The 17,770-nt window shown below is 43.4% G+C and overlaps 2 protein-coding genes across 2 annotated transcripts; one reads left to right on the top strand and one right to left on the bottom strand.

Annotated features, from left to right (window-relative positions):
• Positions 1-1,047: 1,047 nt before the first annotated feature.
• Positions 1,048-8,249, top strand: tspan13b (tetraspanin 13b; the record flags this gene model as incomplete). Its single annotated transcript, XM_084455211.1, has 6 exons — positions 1,048-1,110; positions 2,194-2,361; positions 3,047-3,127; positions 7,682-7,795; positions 7,896-8,006; positions 8,175-8,249. The coding sequence occupies 6 exons, from the start codon at positions 1,048-1,050 to the stop codon at positions 8,247-8,249; spliced, it is 612 nt and encodes a 203-aa protein (XP_084311337.1).
• Positions 8,250-9,951: 1,702 nt separating this feature from the next.
• On the bottom strand, positions 9,952-12,333 carry agr2 (anterior gradient 2). Its single transcript, XM_084455369.1, has 8 exons — positions 12,253-12,333; positions 11,858-11,987; positions 11,608-11,671; positions 11,421-11,473; positions 10,650-10,726; positions 10,451-10,514; positions 10,212-10,295; positions 9,952-10,027 (listed from the first exon to the last, which is right to left on the bottom strand). Exons 2-8 carry the CDS (start codon positions 11,970-11,972, stop codon positions 9,978-9,980), a joined length of 507 nt encoding a protein of 168 aa, XP_084311495.1. The 5' UTR covers positions 11,973-11,987; positions 12,253-12,333; the 3' UTR covers positions 9,952-9,977.
• Positions 12,334-17,770: the final 5,437 nt, after the last annotated feature.

The raw sequence follows: 17,770 nt of genomic DNA, 5'->3' as shown, positions 1-17,770 counted from the left end.
CGTATGCGCATGTAGGTCAGAGTCGGTCCTCGGCGGTCGTCTGTCCTGCTGACCCTGATATCAGGGGAAATGAGCGTGGGAGAGAGGTAGGAGGAAGTCAGCACTACTCTGATGGCGCCAACTGCTCTGGATATTTGCTCACAGTATCTCGTACGTTTATGAAATTCACATATGAGTGCTCAAAAAAGAAAATAGGAGTAGATTTGTACCTTGCTGATATAGTTTTCCAGCCCAACACTGAGAATTTAATTGTACTGAGCATTTCATTGTACAGTACATGGTACCTGTATCTTGTACATGACAAATAAACATTGTTGAGATGTATGATGAAGAGCTGGGATGTGGCCCAGCGGGGATAGGGTTCCCTACTTCCCTTCAGCCCAACCAGGGTGATTAATCATACATTAGGCCAGTGTAATATGAGGAAGGGCTCATATGGATCACTGATAACACCCCCCTAGTCCCCAAGCCATGATAAATAATACAGTACACTACCTACCTACCTACCAACCATGGGGTAGGCGTCCCCATAAATCATAAACTGATTAGATTGTAGACTATTGGTAAGTAAGTGATCCAACCACTATCTATCAAGGCATCATGGAGCGATGGCATACAGTAGTACTATACACGTCATTTGAAGTGCCCCAGCTCTGTCAATATCTAGGCGATTGGCGGACAGCGCTCTCATCCAGCACATATGAGCCACCCACCAATCACCGCAACGCTCTCATCCAGCGCGTTATGATCCACCCACCAATCACCGCAGCGCTCTCGTCCGGGCACATTATGATCCACCCACCAATCACCACAGCGCCGCAATTATTTGCATATAGATGACAAACGTGCTGCTATAGCCAATCAGCGGACTAGACGCTTCAGAGGGCCCGCCCTCGCCAGTCATATGTTTGCCAGCGGCCCTACCAGTTAGACATGCAATTAGGTGACCCGTCTTTTTAGTGGGAATTCCGTATTTATTGGTGTAAGATTTACAGTTCTCCTTAAAGGATCTACGATAACATACTCATATTTAGGGAAATCGCCAAGATGGGTTGCGCCGGTTTTAACTGCTCCAAACATTCTCTCTGCGCGCTCAATGTCCTTTATGTGGTGAGTAGTGCCATAATTTGCCATATGGAACATCATACCGGGGTTGGCAGGTACAGTGCATGTCTGTTTTCTTCTGCTTATGAAAGTGTTTGGGTAGGATACGAGACGTTGTTGCATTGTTGCCCGTTGTAAACAATACTGCACCTGCTATTAATTATTAAAATTGATTAATTGTCTAGAGAACTGCCTGACAGTGGCAATCTCGGCATTTCAAAATGTCAGACTTTTATTTAATAATTAGCTCTTGTTTTCATTGGCTCTTGTTTTCCCTTGTGGTTTCCTCGTTCCTGCCCTCACTTTCTAATGCGTTAACATCCTGTCTTTGTCTATTTCTTACATTCCTGGTGTCTTATCAAGTGGTTGTTATTCAACACAAGATAAACTGGATGTGTGTCTGCTGACTCAGAAAAAAATCTGCCTTTATTCGTATCCTAATCCTCAACATACTGTTTTCATTACTTCAAAATGCCCATTCTACAAAAATGCCTCTGAGAAATACAGAGGTGATGAGATAAAAGCGGCAACCATAGTGGCGACCTAGATAGAAGCAGCTGAGTATGGATTGTTAAGAGCTGGACTAATGTTAGTAAAGCCTACCAGTGTGACCATGTTTCACCACCTTTGGCATGGTTGCTCTATCTATGTGCTGATGAGCCCTGCTCTCACTGCCTCCCTCTTTTTTTATTATCTTGTCTGATAGTGTGTGGTCAACGTCCACACAGACTCCACACAGACGTGACTGTTATGTTGTCATTATTAGATGATGAGAGATGTTATGCCAAATGACAGTTCTGATGCTGCAGGTAGGCTACTGTCGAAAACGTCCAAAAAGTGTGATTGACCTTAACCCTATCTCTGTCGTGTCTGACAATGTTAACATAATTCATCAGGGAATGACCAGGGGACATAGCTCTGTCTGGCTGGTAGAATGGCAGCTAGCTATCTCAACTCTCTCTCTCCCTCCCAGAGCTGGCTGACTGGTAGCTAGCTATCTCAACTCTCTCTCTCCCTCCCAGAACTGTCTGGCTGGTAGAATGATAGCTAGCTAGCTCAACTCTCTCTCTCTCTCTCTCTTCCTCCCAGATGGTGAGTCTGCTGCTGGTGGGAATCGCGGCGTGGGGGAAGTGGTTCGGCCTGGTCTCCAGTTTCCAGGTGGTGGGGGGCGTGGTTGGCGTGGGGGTCTTCCTCTTCTTTGTGGCCCTGGCCGGGCTAATTGGCGCCATGAAGCACCACCAGGTCCTACTTTTCTTTGTATCCTTCTCCATCCTTCTGTCTGAGACCTGCTGGGTCTGGCCAGTACTCTGAACCCCCCAGTGATAGGCTGATGTCTGATTGATGTTTGGAGTTGGTTGTTGGTTAGCAGCCTGGCTATTTCTCATATGAAATTAATGGTTAAAATGGAAATAACAAATGACTCCCCCTTTAGAAAAACAAAAGGAAATCAGACTGTTTTTTTCTGGCTGCTGTGTACTTCTCTCACCTACTGAATGTTTTGGAAAATCCACGTTTCTTGTCCATTCATGCATGCATATGTGCAACCAGATCTGGCAGCCTAGCGTCCGATTTCACTCTGTATTCAACATTCAGATCCTGCTGACCACTCTGCTTCCAGGGTTGCAGCCATGATACTCACAGTCATTGAAATAGCTTTATACCTTTTAGTCTAGAATATTCCACAATGCTAATGCTGAAGGTCAGAAAAATAAAATGAGCGAGTCCAGGGACATTTTCATATAAAAGCCCCCATCTTTACACCTATAGCAGTAATTATTTTCTTTTCATTTTTTGTGGAGAATGTTTGTACAGGTATTATTACTGTTTGCATCTGTGTTATTCCTGTTTGCGTCTGTGTTATTCCTGTTTGTGCCAGTTATTCCTGTTTGTGCCAGTTTTATTCCTGTTTGTGCCAGTGTTATTCCTTGACAGTGGGGCCCAGTATATGATCATCCTGTTCATGGTGTTCGTTGTCCAGTTCTCTGTCTCCAGCGCATGTTTGGCCATCAACAAAAACCAGCAGGTAAGACCCAACACCGCAACTTTGCTCCAGGGAATTTAAATGTTGACATACACCACAACAACCCTGCTAGAAATAGTTTAAAACTTTTTGGTCTGGGACACCATATAGGCGGCATGTAGCTCGGGAGGTAGAGCAGACAGATAGGGATCAGAAGGTCCCCGGTCCCCGGTTCGATCCCAGCTCCTGGCAGTGTGCCAAAGTGTCCTTTTTTATTATACTATATTTTTATTGTCACATTAAAATACAACAAAACGTAGTGGGTAATGGTGACCCTGTCTTTGACACTGGGGCTTTAATTTTTAATTTATAATTTGATTTTACTGAGGGAGAAATCACAGAAGGTATTGCTAGTCTCAAGAGTGGCAAGGCTGCTGGTGCAGACCGTGTATTAAATTAATTTATTAAGAGCACCGCCAGAATTTGAATCTGTTTATGTGAAGCTGTTTAACAAAATATCTAAAAAAGTACAGGGAGTATCCCTAAAAACTGGGTTATTGTCATGTGTCTTTTGCACTATTCGTGAATGACTTAGAAGAGTACCTTGTACAAAACAAGTGTGAGCCAGCTAGCTGTGGTGATGACATGATTGACAGCTACATTAAACTATTAGTTTTAATGTACGCTGATGACACCATAGTTATGACCACTTCGAAAGAAGGTCTTCAAAAAGCTGTCGATCGAATGTATTATTTCTGTAAGAATAAATAGTAGTAAAACAAAAGTCACAGTATTTGGACATCGCAAGACTGATGTCAAGAAATATCACTTTTTCTGTGACTGAGAGGAACTAGGAGCTGTCCACAGCTTCAAATATTTAGGTATTATGTTTAATTACAATGGTTCCTTTAAAATAGCTATTGATGACCTCTATAAAAGGGCCTCCAGAGCTATGTTCACCTAAATGAGTAAGTGAAGAAAGTTTGACTTGCCAATAGACATCAGATTAGAGCTCTTTGACAGGCTTGTCACACCAGTCATGCTGTATGCATGTGGGGTCCTGAGAAACCAGCTATTCTGGAAAAGTTACACCTGAAGTTCCTCAAATACACCCTGAAGGTTAAAATGTCAACCTGTACAAACATGGTTTATGGTGAACTGAGAAGATACCCACAGTATATCGACATCAAAAAAATAATGATTGGTTATTGGGGGAGCCTCTTAAATGGTAAAGAAACATAGCTTAGCAGGGTGATGTATAACTTGTCTGTTTCTGGTACATATACTGCACCATGGATTACATCTGTGCAACAAACACTAGATTAATGTGGGCTCTTCTACATCTGGTTGGAACAGAGGTGTTATAATATTAAGTGGCTTAAGATGATAGTCGAGCAGAGGCTAAAAGACCAGTTCCTTCAGAATTGGCACTGGGAGCTACAGAGTATGTCTTCATGTGATTTTTACTGTGAAATTAAGGAGGACCTCAAGTTTGAAAAGTATTTAGTTGGTGAATATGTGAAGTTTTGTCAAGCTATATGTAATCTTAGACTCTCTAACAATAGAATACCAAAGATAATAAGAAGATCAAAGGACTAGAGAGAACAAAAGGTTTTGTGACCTGTGTACTGGTGACTTCTTAGGAGATGAATCCCACATACCTTTTGAATGTAAAAACCCAACTATTGTTGCAAACAGGAAAAAGTATTTGCCCAAATTTTATGTTAACCATCTATCTATGGTCAAATGTATACTTTTATTACAAACAAAAACAAAAGTTACTACATAATCTTAGCGCTTTTCTCAGCAAAGTATTACCCCTCTTCAAATTATGTTTTTCTTTTTCTTATGTTGTATATTCCTTTTTCTGGTAGTGTACTACTGCACTGATGTTTCTGATGTATGTAATTGTACCCCACATCACAATTGTGGTCTAGAGTGAAATAAATCTTAAATCTGAAACAAACAATTGGTCATCCATGAAGAGCTCATATATACAGTTATAGTGATGATAATACACATCAGGTCAAACAGTCATGACTCAGTAAACATTACCTAAGGGACACAATCCATTTTTCCCAATATTTCCAGAATTTCGGAACATGTCGATTTGTCATCTGGTGGCGTGACAAACACCAGGATGTCATCTGCGTATAGACATATCCTCTGCTCCACACCTCTAGCTGTTATATCTTTCATCACCCGATCTTCCCTTCCCGCTGTGCTAGGGCCTGGATAAATAAAGAGAAAAGGGCGGGGCTGAGAGGGCAGCCTTGGCGGCGATCTCTCTCCAGGGCGACTATCTGAGAGAGGGGTCCATTAATCAGAAGTCCTAAGCAGTTGGTGCTGAGTATAGATATTTAATACATCTAATATAGTTGTATTTAAAGCCAAATGTCCTCAGCACTAAGCTCAGAAATTCCCAACGTACTGGATCGAATGCTTTTCCGCATCTAAGCTAATCACCACGGCTCTACTTCTCTCCTGTTTGGTCATCCACTTATTCTGGTATTATGCAGTCCAATCTTTAAAAAAAAAAATATATTGACACATACAGCTTGTAGTCTATATTTATTACCAAGATTGGTAATAAAGATAAAGATAAAGATCTAAATGCACAAGATTCTTTTCTGTCCTTCCCCTCCTTAGGAATGACTGATATAATTGCCTCCCATGTTCTTGGTGGATCCTTTCCTTTATACAATTAAAGCAATCGTAGAGTATAGGCACTATTTGGTCCTTGAAGGCCTTGTACCACTCAGCTGAGAAACCGTCCATTCCTGGTGCTTTATTAGCTTTTTATCTTTTATTTTTTTATTTAACCTTTATTTACAGTATACAGGGAAGGCTCTTGAGAGCAAGCTCTCATTTACAAGAACACCTTGTTACAGTGCATTTTGAAACAATACAAAAAAAAAAAGCAAGACTAACAAAATTACAGTACATATAATAAGACATTAAGAAAAGCAAGAGCAATCCCTATGTAACGTATCATCTAGATTCTATAAATGGAACAGTTAGAGTTCTTCTAGATTCTAGAAGAACTCTAAATGACTCTATGGAGATCAATTGTTCCATTTATCAGGAGCGGAGAAGGAGAAAGCAGTCTTTCCTAATTCAATATTCACACAGGGAATAAACAGTCTGATGTGTGACTGCGAGTGTGTTTGGTCATTTGAATCATTAGTACTTAGGAGTGAGGACTGATATATAGGGAGATTGCCACATGGGGCTTTATAAATGAACAGAAAACAGTGTTGCTGTCTTCGAATTGCAAGAGAGGGCCAGCCTAACTTTTCATATAAAATACAGCGGTGTGTAAGAAACCCATCACCAGTTACAAAGCGCAGAACACTATGACACACCGCATCAAGTGGCTTCAACAAGGTGGGTGAGGCATACATAGACACAACATCACCATAATCAGAAACAGACTATCAATAATTGCACAATGGACTTTCTAGTGTAGAATGAAAAGCAAGCCCTATTCCTGTATAGGAAGCCAATTTCTCTCCTCAGCTTTTTGGTAAGGTTTTCTACATGGGTCTGAAAAGAGCTTAGTGTTCAGCCAAATGCCAAGATATTTATATGAGTTAACAATTTCAATTTGCTCGCCTTGGAGTGCATGAATACTGTATGAATTGTCAAACCCAGGGGACTGTGAGAACAGCATCTATTTAGTCTTGTCAGGGTTTAGGATAAGCTTCCATACAGCTGTAATTTCACCAGAGGTAGATGTCAAGTTCACTATGTGAGCGAGCGGGGAGGCAATGAAATGATCACTAAGGTGCAGGAGATATGGATCAAGGTCATCCTCACCCTTTGACTTCTAAGTGTTTAATTTTGAGAGCGTGTTAAAGACCTCAATGTCGGTTAAACTAAAATTTGTCGGCTAAACTAAAATTTGACAGAAGGGGAGGGATTTACTGAATTATTTTTTATCGGGTCATGGGCAGGACCTGATGGGGCCGTATTGGGCTATGAAGTGATGGTTAAAAGGATCACACATCTAGAGAGGATAAGTAATGATCAGATTTAGCTTTTCTAATTGCGGTGATACATTTATTCCGCAGCTTCCTGAATTGTAACCAGTCTGCTGGTTTACCGCTTAGTCTGAGTCTCTGAGTCGAAGGGCTTCAGTAAGCTCCTCTGAGAACCAGGGACTAGAGAGATTTTTTACTCTAAGTTTTTGTAGAGGTCCAAATGATTAAAACCAGCATCCTCTAGTCTACATCCTCTACATCAAACAGCAAATTAACCAGCATCCTCTAGTCTACATCAGACAGCAAAGCTAAGAACGTCATATCAGCTTCATTCCTCTGGAAGCTGCCGTTACCCCTTATTGCTTGTGATGTGTCTGTGTATGAAGTACAGCTCATTAGTCGTCTCTCTGAAGCACCTGGTCGACCTGAGTGGTTTTTACTCCAGCTTGTCATGTGTTTCTGCAGTGCTTTCTGGTCCCATTGTCCTCCCGGCGGTGCTCTGCTTTTGAGTCAAAATCAGCTCACTTATTTAACCTGGCAGCAAAATGAAAGGAGATTAGGTCTTCCAGACGTCTCGTACTGATTTAAGGGATAGTCTATCTGATATGGTTTTTTTTTTGTGGGCCTGTTGTAGGACCACCTGTTGGAGGTGGGCTGGAACAACTCACACACCACACAGGGAGACGTGGAGAAGAGCCTCGACTGCTGTGGCTTCAAACAGGTGGACTACAACGGGACCTGCCAGGCTGTAAGGCTCACATCAGTGCAGATCAGTCCTCTTTCATTGATAGATGTCCCAGGTTTTGGACACCTCTTTATATTTGATGTGTGTGTGCATGCGTCTGCAGGCGTGTTTCTCTAATCACGTGTGCAAGCCGTGTGGTGATCAGATCCAGGAGCATGCTGGGGAGGTGCTGCGCTTTGTGGGCGGAGTCGGCCTGTTCTTCAGCTTCACAGAGGTGAGCACTTTCTCTACATCTGTCTGTCTCCGTTTGTCTGTCTCAGTACAAACTTTGCAGTCTATCCATTTGCAGTCAATCGTTTTTATTAATCTCACTTGTTTGGGATTGATGTGATTGCTAACTCCTTTAATTACTCTCAATGTCACTGGCCGGTGTGTTTTCCAGATCCTGGGGGTGTGGCTAACCTACAGATACAGGAACCAGAAGGACCCCCGTGCCAACCCCAGTGCTTTCCTGTAACCCATCACCCCCCCACCCCTTCAGTCCTCGCTCTGCACCGTCACGTGACGTCACACCTTTTTTGGACATTTTCTGGGCTTTGGCGTGTGTGTTTTCACCAGGGGAACGACAGGGACCTGAGAGAGAGAGAAAGAGCTGCTGGGGTTTCTGAGTGAAGTGTTTTCTGAAAAGTGTTATCAGCCTATTCTCCTGCAAGCCCCTGGTAACCAAATGGGACATGTGAGACCACTCCACTGATATATACCCCCCAGGAATCTACAAGGAATCAAAAGATACACTGGATGTGTCCATGTAGGGAGCGATTGTAAGAAATGAATGGCCGTTGTGTACAACAGGAAATGTAATCTGATGGAAGAACAGAGGGTGTTTTGTGAACATGTGGACTAAGACAGTTAATGTATTTGTACATTTCATTTGATACTCAATAGCAGATAGACTATGATATGATGTTGATAATCATATGCTGTATGTTCCCAAACTATTTATGCATTATGTTTGCTGGTATTGAACTTTACTGCCCTGATTTGCTTTTTTGCAGATTTTCTGTACAGAATCTGTTTTTGATCTGAAACCTGCAAAGTGGTCAGTGCTATTGTAAATGCAATAACCAGAAGTCTGTTTGTCCTGCTGAACAGTGAGCTGGACTATTAGAAAACTAGGAACTGTGGAGGAGATGGACAACCACTGACGTGAAAGAAAATTTTTGATAGGTGAAACCCTGGTGGTAGATCTGCACTCAGGTGTGAGTGTGTGCGTGAGTGTGCGCACGTGTGTGTATTTGCTCACTGCTGTATCAGTGTTCCTGGCCTCAGCCTGACTGTGTGCTGTGTGTTTGGCCTCTTGCATGAATCCTCTGTTGTTGATGTGTGCTACTGCCACCACACGGATGGTTGTGTGAACCATTTACCTGAGCCTTTGTACTGTAAACCACAGTAAAATACAAATGTCATTGAGTTACTCCATACACTGTTTTTTTGTTGTCCTCCTCAAACAAGTTTCAAATGTGATCCTCTACCTGGTTCAACAGGCTCCCCGCTCTGTGGCATTAGCAATGCAAAGCACATGGCTTAAACCATTGTCAAAACACTGCAGTCTGGAAATGGAAAGGAACCTGCATAAAAGAATGCTTTAATTTGCTTTCAGGAGGAGTATCATTAGCATAGGGTCCGTCCGTCCGTCCCCCCCCAAACCCATGACCAACCAGCAATTGCCACGGACGCACTGCTCTGCATTACCAGGAACTCCTAAAGGGCTTCAGTAACCCAGCAACCCTGTGACTCCTCTGGCCCCGCCCATTCAGGATGTGATCCTGAGGTCCAGTCAGCAGGAACACAGCACTCATTCATTCACCCTCCTGATTGGCTGGTTTGTCTACACCTCGCACACTTTGCTAGTCACACACAATGCTCTCCCTCAAAGATATAGTCTGAATTTGTATTTAATACATATCTCAATGAGAATACATGGGCATTGTATAATAATAGCACTATATTTATTTAAACGACACCGCAGATGTACAGCAATGCATTACAAAGACAGATGGGTAAAGGGAAGTAACAGAATTCAATAAAGAAATTGTGTTTTGAGAAAATAAAGACTTGGTTAGTTAAGGTATTATTTCCAGTGCTTGGTTTGACATGCGTCGACTTTGGGGACAGCATGTCATTGGCTCCTCAGCTTCAGAAGTCTAGAGCGAGGTCTTTGGTCATCTGAGTCACAACCCAGAGCTTAGAGCTCGGTCTTCAGTAGCTTCTTGGCCTTGTCCATGTTGACCAGCACTGCAGGAGTGAAGGGAAATAAACTTCAGAGCGATTCATGTACAACTTTTATCAAGACCGAGGAATCCATACTTTTCATGATTTACTTTTTAATCATGCTCTCTGTAGAGAACTGATCTCCATAGCACTGTTCTCTGTATGGTGTCTCGTGCATCAAGGTGGTCAGAAATGCGGTGATACTTACAGAGTTTGATATCAGATGGCTCATAGGCATACATGCGGTTGGAGTAGCGGCTGGTGATGTCAGCTCTCACTGTCATCGAGGGATCTGGACGAAGGTTGTGAGCGAGTGATTGGAGAGAGAGAGCAAGAGAGAGAGAGTGAACAGTTTGATGCAACAGTGTTCATGACCTGGGTAGTGATAGACCTGATATTTAATGGTTAATGCAGAATTAAAGATGAAGAATTTGACAGATGACTCACCGACAAAGATGATCCTGGGGACATACTGTCCATCAGGGGAGAGATGCTTGTCTGTTGTTTCATACTAGTACCAGGAGAAAAAGCATACGGTTGGTCAGCATATTTAATAATAGTGAACACCAATCGCCCAAGCAATATCCTTCATATTATGCTTTTCCCTATAGAAACCATCACTGTAAACGTCTGGACTAACGCATACCACAAGATTGAGGACGATGAAGTCCTCATCAGCAATCTTCTGGATCTCCTTGTCTTCAGCAACGATCTTCTTTAGAGCTGAATACATGAAAGGAATGTCATATTTACTGAAGACACCAGCATCCATTAATGCAGTGATACCTACTAGGGATGTAAGGATAACCTGTATAATGATAAACCATGACAAATTTTTAAAACATTTATCACAATAAAATTATCACTAAAACCATGTTTGATTTCTGCGCTTTGAAAAAGTCACTGTAAAAACTGTCCAGCATCAAATAAAGTTAGCAACACTCTTCAAGACACATTTTAATGTTTATGCAAACAAAAAGTGCATAATGCTGCTGATTTTGTGGTTTTCAGTATAAAACTGAAATAATGGAATAATTTCAGCATGTGAAATAATTTCAGCGTGTGTATCAGTAGTTTAAGAAAGGTTTCAGCACATTTTACAATACCACGATAATACAGATAATCATGATAATTTTGTCACTATAATGAAGTTTTCATACCCTTACATCTCTAATACCTAGGCTTTATTCCCCCCCCCCCCACACACACACACACACACACACACAGGCTGGTACCAGGATGTGTGGTGTCGTACAACCTCAGCAAACAAATGACTGTTTGCTCTCAAACAGTAATGCCTTCTGGATGTTTGAACAAGATCCTGCATCATCAGGATCCCTGAAGAGGGTTCCAAGTCAGGTGGAATTCCCATTCATAACCAAGCAGGAACTTTGATCTGACCGAGGTCAGGCCTTACCCTGACTGTGTGGGCAGTCCTCCAAGTGAAAGATGACCATGAGGGGCTTGTTCCTATGGAAACAAAGGCAATGTCAGTTTTTCTCTCTCTTTTCTCTTACGTCCTTCTCCGACACTAATAAGAAGAAAAGAAAGAAAATCAAGGAAAACATTGTAAGAAAAAAGCTGGTAAGAGTTATTTGACTTACTGTAGCCTTCCCCAGTACAGAGCTTCCTCGTACGTCTGAGCCCAGATCAGCTGGTCGCCCCAGCCTGCAGACACAACAGACATGCTGCATCATCTCCACTTCCTGGTTAGCTACAATCACCAGGCTACTCAACAAAGAACCCTTGAAACTGTGAGATGATGCCATGAATAGGCTTATCACAATCCCACACCTCTTCTGTCGGGCAGTGCATTGAGAGTGAGAGGCGGGGCCGGAGTGGGGCGAGACGTACCTCTGGAGAGAGTCTGAGGGATCCTGTTCCCTCGCTTCGCAACCTTCTTCTCTGGCTTTTCCAGGGAGGAGACGGTCCCTAGGACCAGCAGTATTGACAACAGCCCTCTGATCATGATCACTAGCTCTCTCTGGAAACACACAGACACGACACTCACACAACTAGACATTTTGACAATATCTGACTATTGACTAAATGGATAAATAAATGAATGCGTCCAATATATCATTTTAGGTGATTACAGGTGTATTCTTAGCATTTGGAGCATCTGTGAAGAGCAGTGAAAGGGTTCTGAGCATTTCCAGCTGCCTTCACCATAAAGGATGAGATCAAGAGATAGAAGACAGTGAAGAGAGATGTCTGGCAGAGAGGAAGGAGGAGGCCAGATCTTTTACCTGCTATAACTGGTACCTTTGTGTGGCTCCGGCTGCAGCTGGGGGACTTGCTGTGTCACTGTGCTCTCACCTGGAGCGCTTTTATACACCTGCACAGCGGACGACCCCGCCCCTCCCTCTCGCTTTCCGCTGGAATGTGTGCGGAGGGCCAGTTCTATACCTGCACTTTCTCCTTCCTCTAATACCCCTTCTGAAAACACGGGAGTAAACATTTGAGTGTCATTCTAATCAGAAAGTCAAAGTGTAGTTGATCTCTTTTAAGTCTGAATAAGATATTACAGGGTTGTTGATTTTTTGTTGACATTAGAGGAACTGTTGAATTATGTTTTGTTTTTTTTTGGGGGGGGGGGGTGGTCCAAGGACAGTCAGTGCAAAATCAAGGAATCTAATTTGACACTTGGATGACAGGGCTTTTTACGATTGGCTCAGGTCAGGCCAATGAGAGTGACGTTCTTTATGAATGACCTATACAGTAAACATATTTGATAAGGATTAGGGGGATTAGCATGTGGTTACTCTAGTCTACTAGTCATTTGCTAGACTTATCATAAGGATGTCATGAACATAATGGGGTTTGAGTTGGCCTAAGGTAAAGCCTCCCATATTACTGTATGTACATTTGTCATTCAGCAGTTTGCAGAGGTGAGTGAGTTGTTATAAAAGAGATCCAGTATGCTGGGGTTGTTAACTGACCACCACCCCACCTTAACTCTCACAACTACACAACTCAGAGTATCTCTCATATCACCCATTGTCAGTTCTATCATGATTCAGTTCTTCAATGCCCCGCCCCCTCAGCATACACCGGTCTCTCAGAGTTGGGATAATGTGACCAGCCTGAAATCAAAGAGAGCTTTGTCCCAGACTCAATCCAGACAGGGCCTCCTCGGCAACTAAAGCACTTCAAGACAAAATTAATCTGTCGTTTTCCAACTGTCCTCCACAGCTGGTCAAATCCTACTTTGAATAGGGATCTGTATTTAACCTTTTTCAAAAGAGTTAATAAGTTATCCAATTAATCTTTTCATATTGTGGGTCAATAGAACTAATGACAACTGTTGGACAAAGAAACACTGGTGTAATCTGATGTATGGATTGTATAGGTGCTTGTCCTTGTTGTAATTCTGCTTCATAAACTCAAAAGTACCTGAAGAAAAATGTTTCTTTGTGAGGTCCCTAATATGGAGTCAGACTCATGCAGTCATCCAATGACAACAGCCCTGATCACCCAGAAAGCAGTTGGTTTCCACAATAGCTTCTCCTTGAACCCTGTAGCCTGTAAATGAGCTGAGGTGGATGGCTACTGGAGCAGCTAAGTGCTGATGTGTCCTTAGCTCAGGCTGTCCTTCTCTGTTCACTCTCTCTGTTCTGTGGGTTCCTGCTGTGTGTTGTCATAGCAGCTGGTCAATATTTGATTGGGGAGGTTAGGGTAAAGAGCCACTCCAGATCACACATTGCATCTGCCATCTGGGCCCAGCCCCGCCCTGAGAACACGGATCTCCTACCTACTGATTGACTGAACCGTGACTGAACCGGATGCAGGTGAGTTTAGACAAAGAAGGTTTTGGATTGGATTTGGGGACAATATGTCACAATATTATTATTATTATTACTATTTTTCAAATTGTTGTACCTGTGAAACAAGCATATGAATTGATAATGCTTATCTTTATCGGCCATTTTCTTAAAATTACGTTTTTTCAGTACCTGACGTCACTCGGTACCTGCTATCTCAACTTCCAGGGCAGGTGCATTCACTAAACTTTACATACTGATTCTCAGATGTATTCTGCAAATATTTACACCTGCAATTGTGAATATCTTGTTGTCTTTTCATTTTAGATTGCATTTCCTGTCTAAAAATTTCCTGTCTTCCCATCTAAAAATTAGCCAAAAAAGTATTTTTAATGGGTGTATGCAGTCTTTTTTCATCTTTTGAAATTCACAAACCCAGCTGTAAATATTTAAGTTTTTAGTATATTGTCAAAACAAAAGTAAAACTTTAAGCCTGACTTTATCCATTGTTTAGATAGTAGGTACCGAAATGTATACAAATGTACGCATATTGAATGAGTTATTGCCTAATTTGCATACCTAACGTGTAATACAAAAAAAAACATTTCTCTTGATGTGAAAATTAAACTGGCAAAAAAGGATATCTTTAAAGGAAAAAAATCCTATTCAACTGTAGTGTCTCCACTTCATTTGTATCTTTTTTTTTATTGTATTTTATATTATCTTTCTCTTATCTTTTAATTTTTAATTTGTTTACTTTTTGTTTCTTTTAAATCTGTTCTCACTGTGTTTACATGATTTATGTTTTTATCCATCTCTTTTTATGTAAAGTGCTACATTCTTCTTCTTCATCATCGTTTGAGTAAGGTTGGTTTGTCCTCTCCCCCCAGGCTCGGGGCCGAGGGGCTATCCTTTTATCACCCCGAGCCTGGGTGAGGGGGTCACCTGGGCTATATATCCGGGCACGCCACGTCACTGTTTCGTCATCCACGACCGTCAGGCCACGCATTCCATTGGGTGTCTGATATATCGGACAGTCCTGGATGACGTGGTCTGCGGTTTGTTCCTCAGCGCCACACTCACACGCCGCGCAGGATGCCAAGCCCCATCTGTGCATTGATGAGCAGAAGTGTCCAACGCCAGTCCGGATGCGGTTAAGCCTCACCCACGCCAGTCAGAAGTTCATCACGGTGGGGGAAGGACTGGTGTCCGGGATGAAATCACGGAGTCTGGAGGTGTGCCAGGTATAATCCGCCCATCTTGCCTCACTGATGTTAAGATCTCTGCATTGCTGCAGGAGATCCCGTGCGGCACACACAAAAGGGTGTCTCGACTTGAGTTGCCGGGGAGGCTCTGCTGTTGCAGCTAGCCTGTCGTGGAGCAGGTGTTTAGGCTCCACGGCCCGGCAGGTGAGACAGGCATGTGGTTTCTGTGCGGCGGAGGTCAGCGGGCTGGATGCCTGCAAGGATAGGAAGGTTGTCCCAGGATTGGGATGCAGGCATCCCGTCACGATGCACAAGGCTTCGTTATAGGCGGATTGATGAGGCGGGTGTGAGCGCTGCAGCACCACACCGGTGTGCACGATTCACTGGTTGAGTAGAGCAGGGCTAGGGCTGGCATACGCAATGGCAGCCCTAGCCCTAGCCTGATTGGACCAGTCGCCTCATCAATGCCACATGAGCTGTTATCTTCTTGTGCAGTGACTCGAGGTGTTGGCGGAACGTGAGCTACCTGTCCAATGTCACACTGAGATAGGTTGGTTCGGCTCAGCATAGCAGGGGTGTTCCATCGATGTGAATTCGGAGCACACATTTGGCTTCCTTGTTGTTAAGGTGGAAGGCCGCTGACACCGTCTTTGCCTCGCTGAGCTTCAGTCTCCATTTACGGAGGTATGCCGCTAGTGTCTGCATGTCCTGGCTCAGGGTCTCCTCCACGGCCTGCCAGTCTCCAGCTGAGTACATCAGCGCAAGGTCATCTGCGTAGGCTTACTTCCTGGAGACTGTTTGGCAGGTCGTAGGTGTAGATGTTATAAAGGAAGGGAGCCAGGACAGATCCCTGGGGGACGCCGTTCTTAAGGCGTCGCAACCTGCTTCGCTGTCCGCTATTGATGGTGAGGGTAAAGCTGCGATTTCAGACAAGCTCCATGATCATGCTAACCATGTGCCTGTCTGGCAGCAGGCAGAGCAGCTTGCAGGTGAGGCCGGGGTGCCATACGGTGTTGTAGGCAGCCATTAGGTCTATAAAGACAGTTCTGGCCTTCTTTTTGGCAGAAAAGCTGTCCTGGCTTGAGTCATCAGAGTGACTTGATCTACGGTCGATCTCCCACGTCGGAACCCGGCCTGCTCCTGTGGGAGCAGCGGGTCGATGATTGGTTCAACATGGGCGTAGATGAGGCACTTGAGGATCTTGAAGGGTATACATAGCAGAGAGGTGGGACAGTAACTCTTGGGGTCCCGTTCAAGCTTATTCGGCTTAGGGATCGCGACAACTAGGGCTCTTCTCCAGATTTGGGGGATCTTGAGTTGGCGCAAACAGGAAGAGAGGAACACATTTAACCAGGACTTCAAGGCAGGCACGGCATGGAGTATAAGCTCCGGGCAGATAGCCAGGTCCCGGAGCTTTCCCTGGCTTTACATGCTGGAGGGCAGCAGCGAACCCCTTCAGTGTGAATTCACCAGAAATGTTACCGCTGCTAGGAGTTGTGGCATTCCAGAGGTCAGCGTAAGAAGAGGCTGAACGCGCGTGTCTTGGCAGCCCTAGGTTACTACATAATATGAAATATTCAGCTTAAGTATACCAACAACACATTCTACCGATTACCATTAATTGATTATGATTAGCTAGCTTGTTACGCAGGTGGGCAGTCGGATAATTTAGGCTCAGCTGTTTGGCGCTGTATCATACGACTTACATCAGACTTACTTCACAACAGAGACAAATAAATAGTTATAGTTTGGCAACTGAAGCTTAGGGGGCAAACAATACACTCGTTTGGTTTATGTGTTACCTGGCTGGCTGGCTGTCATCACTCTGGATGGGGAAAGAGCAGGGGAGGAGATGTGTGTGCCGTTTGTGTCCGCTTTTTGTGTTTACCGTTGACAAAGGAAGAGAGGGAGGGGAGGGGCACGGGTGTGTCGCGGGCACGTTGTGTGTGTGCGTGGGCGGGGGGGGGCAAAATTACAACGCATTTTGGGGCATTATTATTACACGCTTTTAATCGAGAATTGATCGATGTCACCATGGGCCACATACAGTAGGCCTACACTGTAAAAAAAAATAATAATAATAATAATTTAAAAAAAAAAAATGTCCAGAGGGCAAAGGGCAGGTGCTCTAGCACCACCTCGTGTCTATCTGTGCACGTCCCTGGGTGTTAGGTGGTGGGAGGCTACATTGATTTGTATGAATGGTGCTATAGAAATAAAATGGCATTGACTGAGATCCCTGCCTTTATAGTTAGATAATCTTGGAAAAGTCCTTTCTTGCCAGATGTATTGCTGGTCACCATGGCTTTACAGTGAATTATGTGCCTAGTTTTCCCCCATTTTCTTTCAGTTGCAGATGATCTTAATCTCATTAACACTATTGTTTAACCATGGGGCGATTCAGTCAACCACTTTTTGACCTTTAGTGGAGCAGAAAAGCAGATTACAAGATATTGTTGAAAATTTCAACCATATAATTTAAAGATCATTCATATCTGCATGGCTCAAACAACCTCAAAGCTGAACTGCGCTTCAGCCTGGCATGGAATCTCTTTTGAATCCCAAATTACCTTTTAATTTTAAAGACTAGGTTGTTATCAAAAACACAGTGATGGTCAGAAATAGGTAAATGGAGCACTGATCAATGTTTAGCCCTGTTGTTATTAGGTCCAGAGTGTTGTCATGCCGATGAGTGGCTTCATTTGCATGTTGGGTAAGTTCAAAGCTGTCCAGTAGATTCATAGGCTCCATAGCTTTGGAGTCATCCTTCTTATTAATATGAATGATGAGGTCTCCAT

Source organism: Borostomias antarcticus (genome assembly GCF_949987555.1).
Source record: "Borostomias antarcticus genome assembly, chromosome: 21".
In the NCBI taxonomy this organism is placed as follows: domain Eukaryota; kingdom Metazoa; phylum Chordata; class Actinopteri; order Stomiiformes; family Stomiidae; genus Borostomias; species Borostomias antarcticus.
The sequence above is the reverse complement of the archived record's forward strand: the minus strand, read 5'-3'. Positions and strand labels throughout refer to the sequence as shown.

What these genes read in the sequence shown, in the direction of transcription:
- agr2 (XM_084455369.1), bottom strand. Translation starts at nt 11,972, where the DNA reads ATGATCAGAGGGCTGTTGTCAATACTGCTGGTCCTAGGGACCGTCTCC. An exon ending in CCCCAGGATCATCTTTGTCG is followed by an intron (nt 10,296 to 10,450) that starts GTGAGTCATCTG and finishes ACCTTCGTCCAG; the next exon opens with ATCCCTCGATGACAGTGAGA. An exon ending in GCCATCTGATATCAAACTCT is followed by an intron (nt 10,028 to 10,211) that starts GTAAGTATCACC and finishes TCACTCCTGCAG; the next exon opens with TGCTGGTCAACATGGACAAG.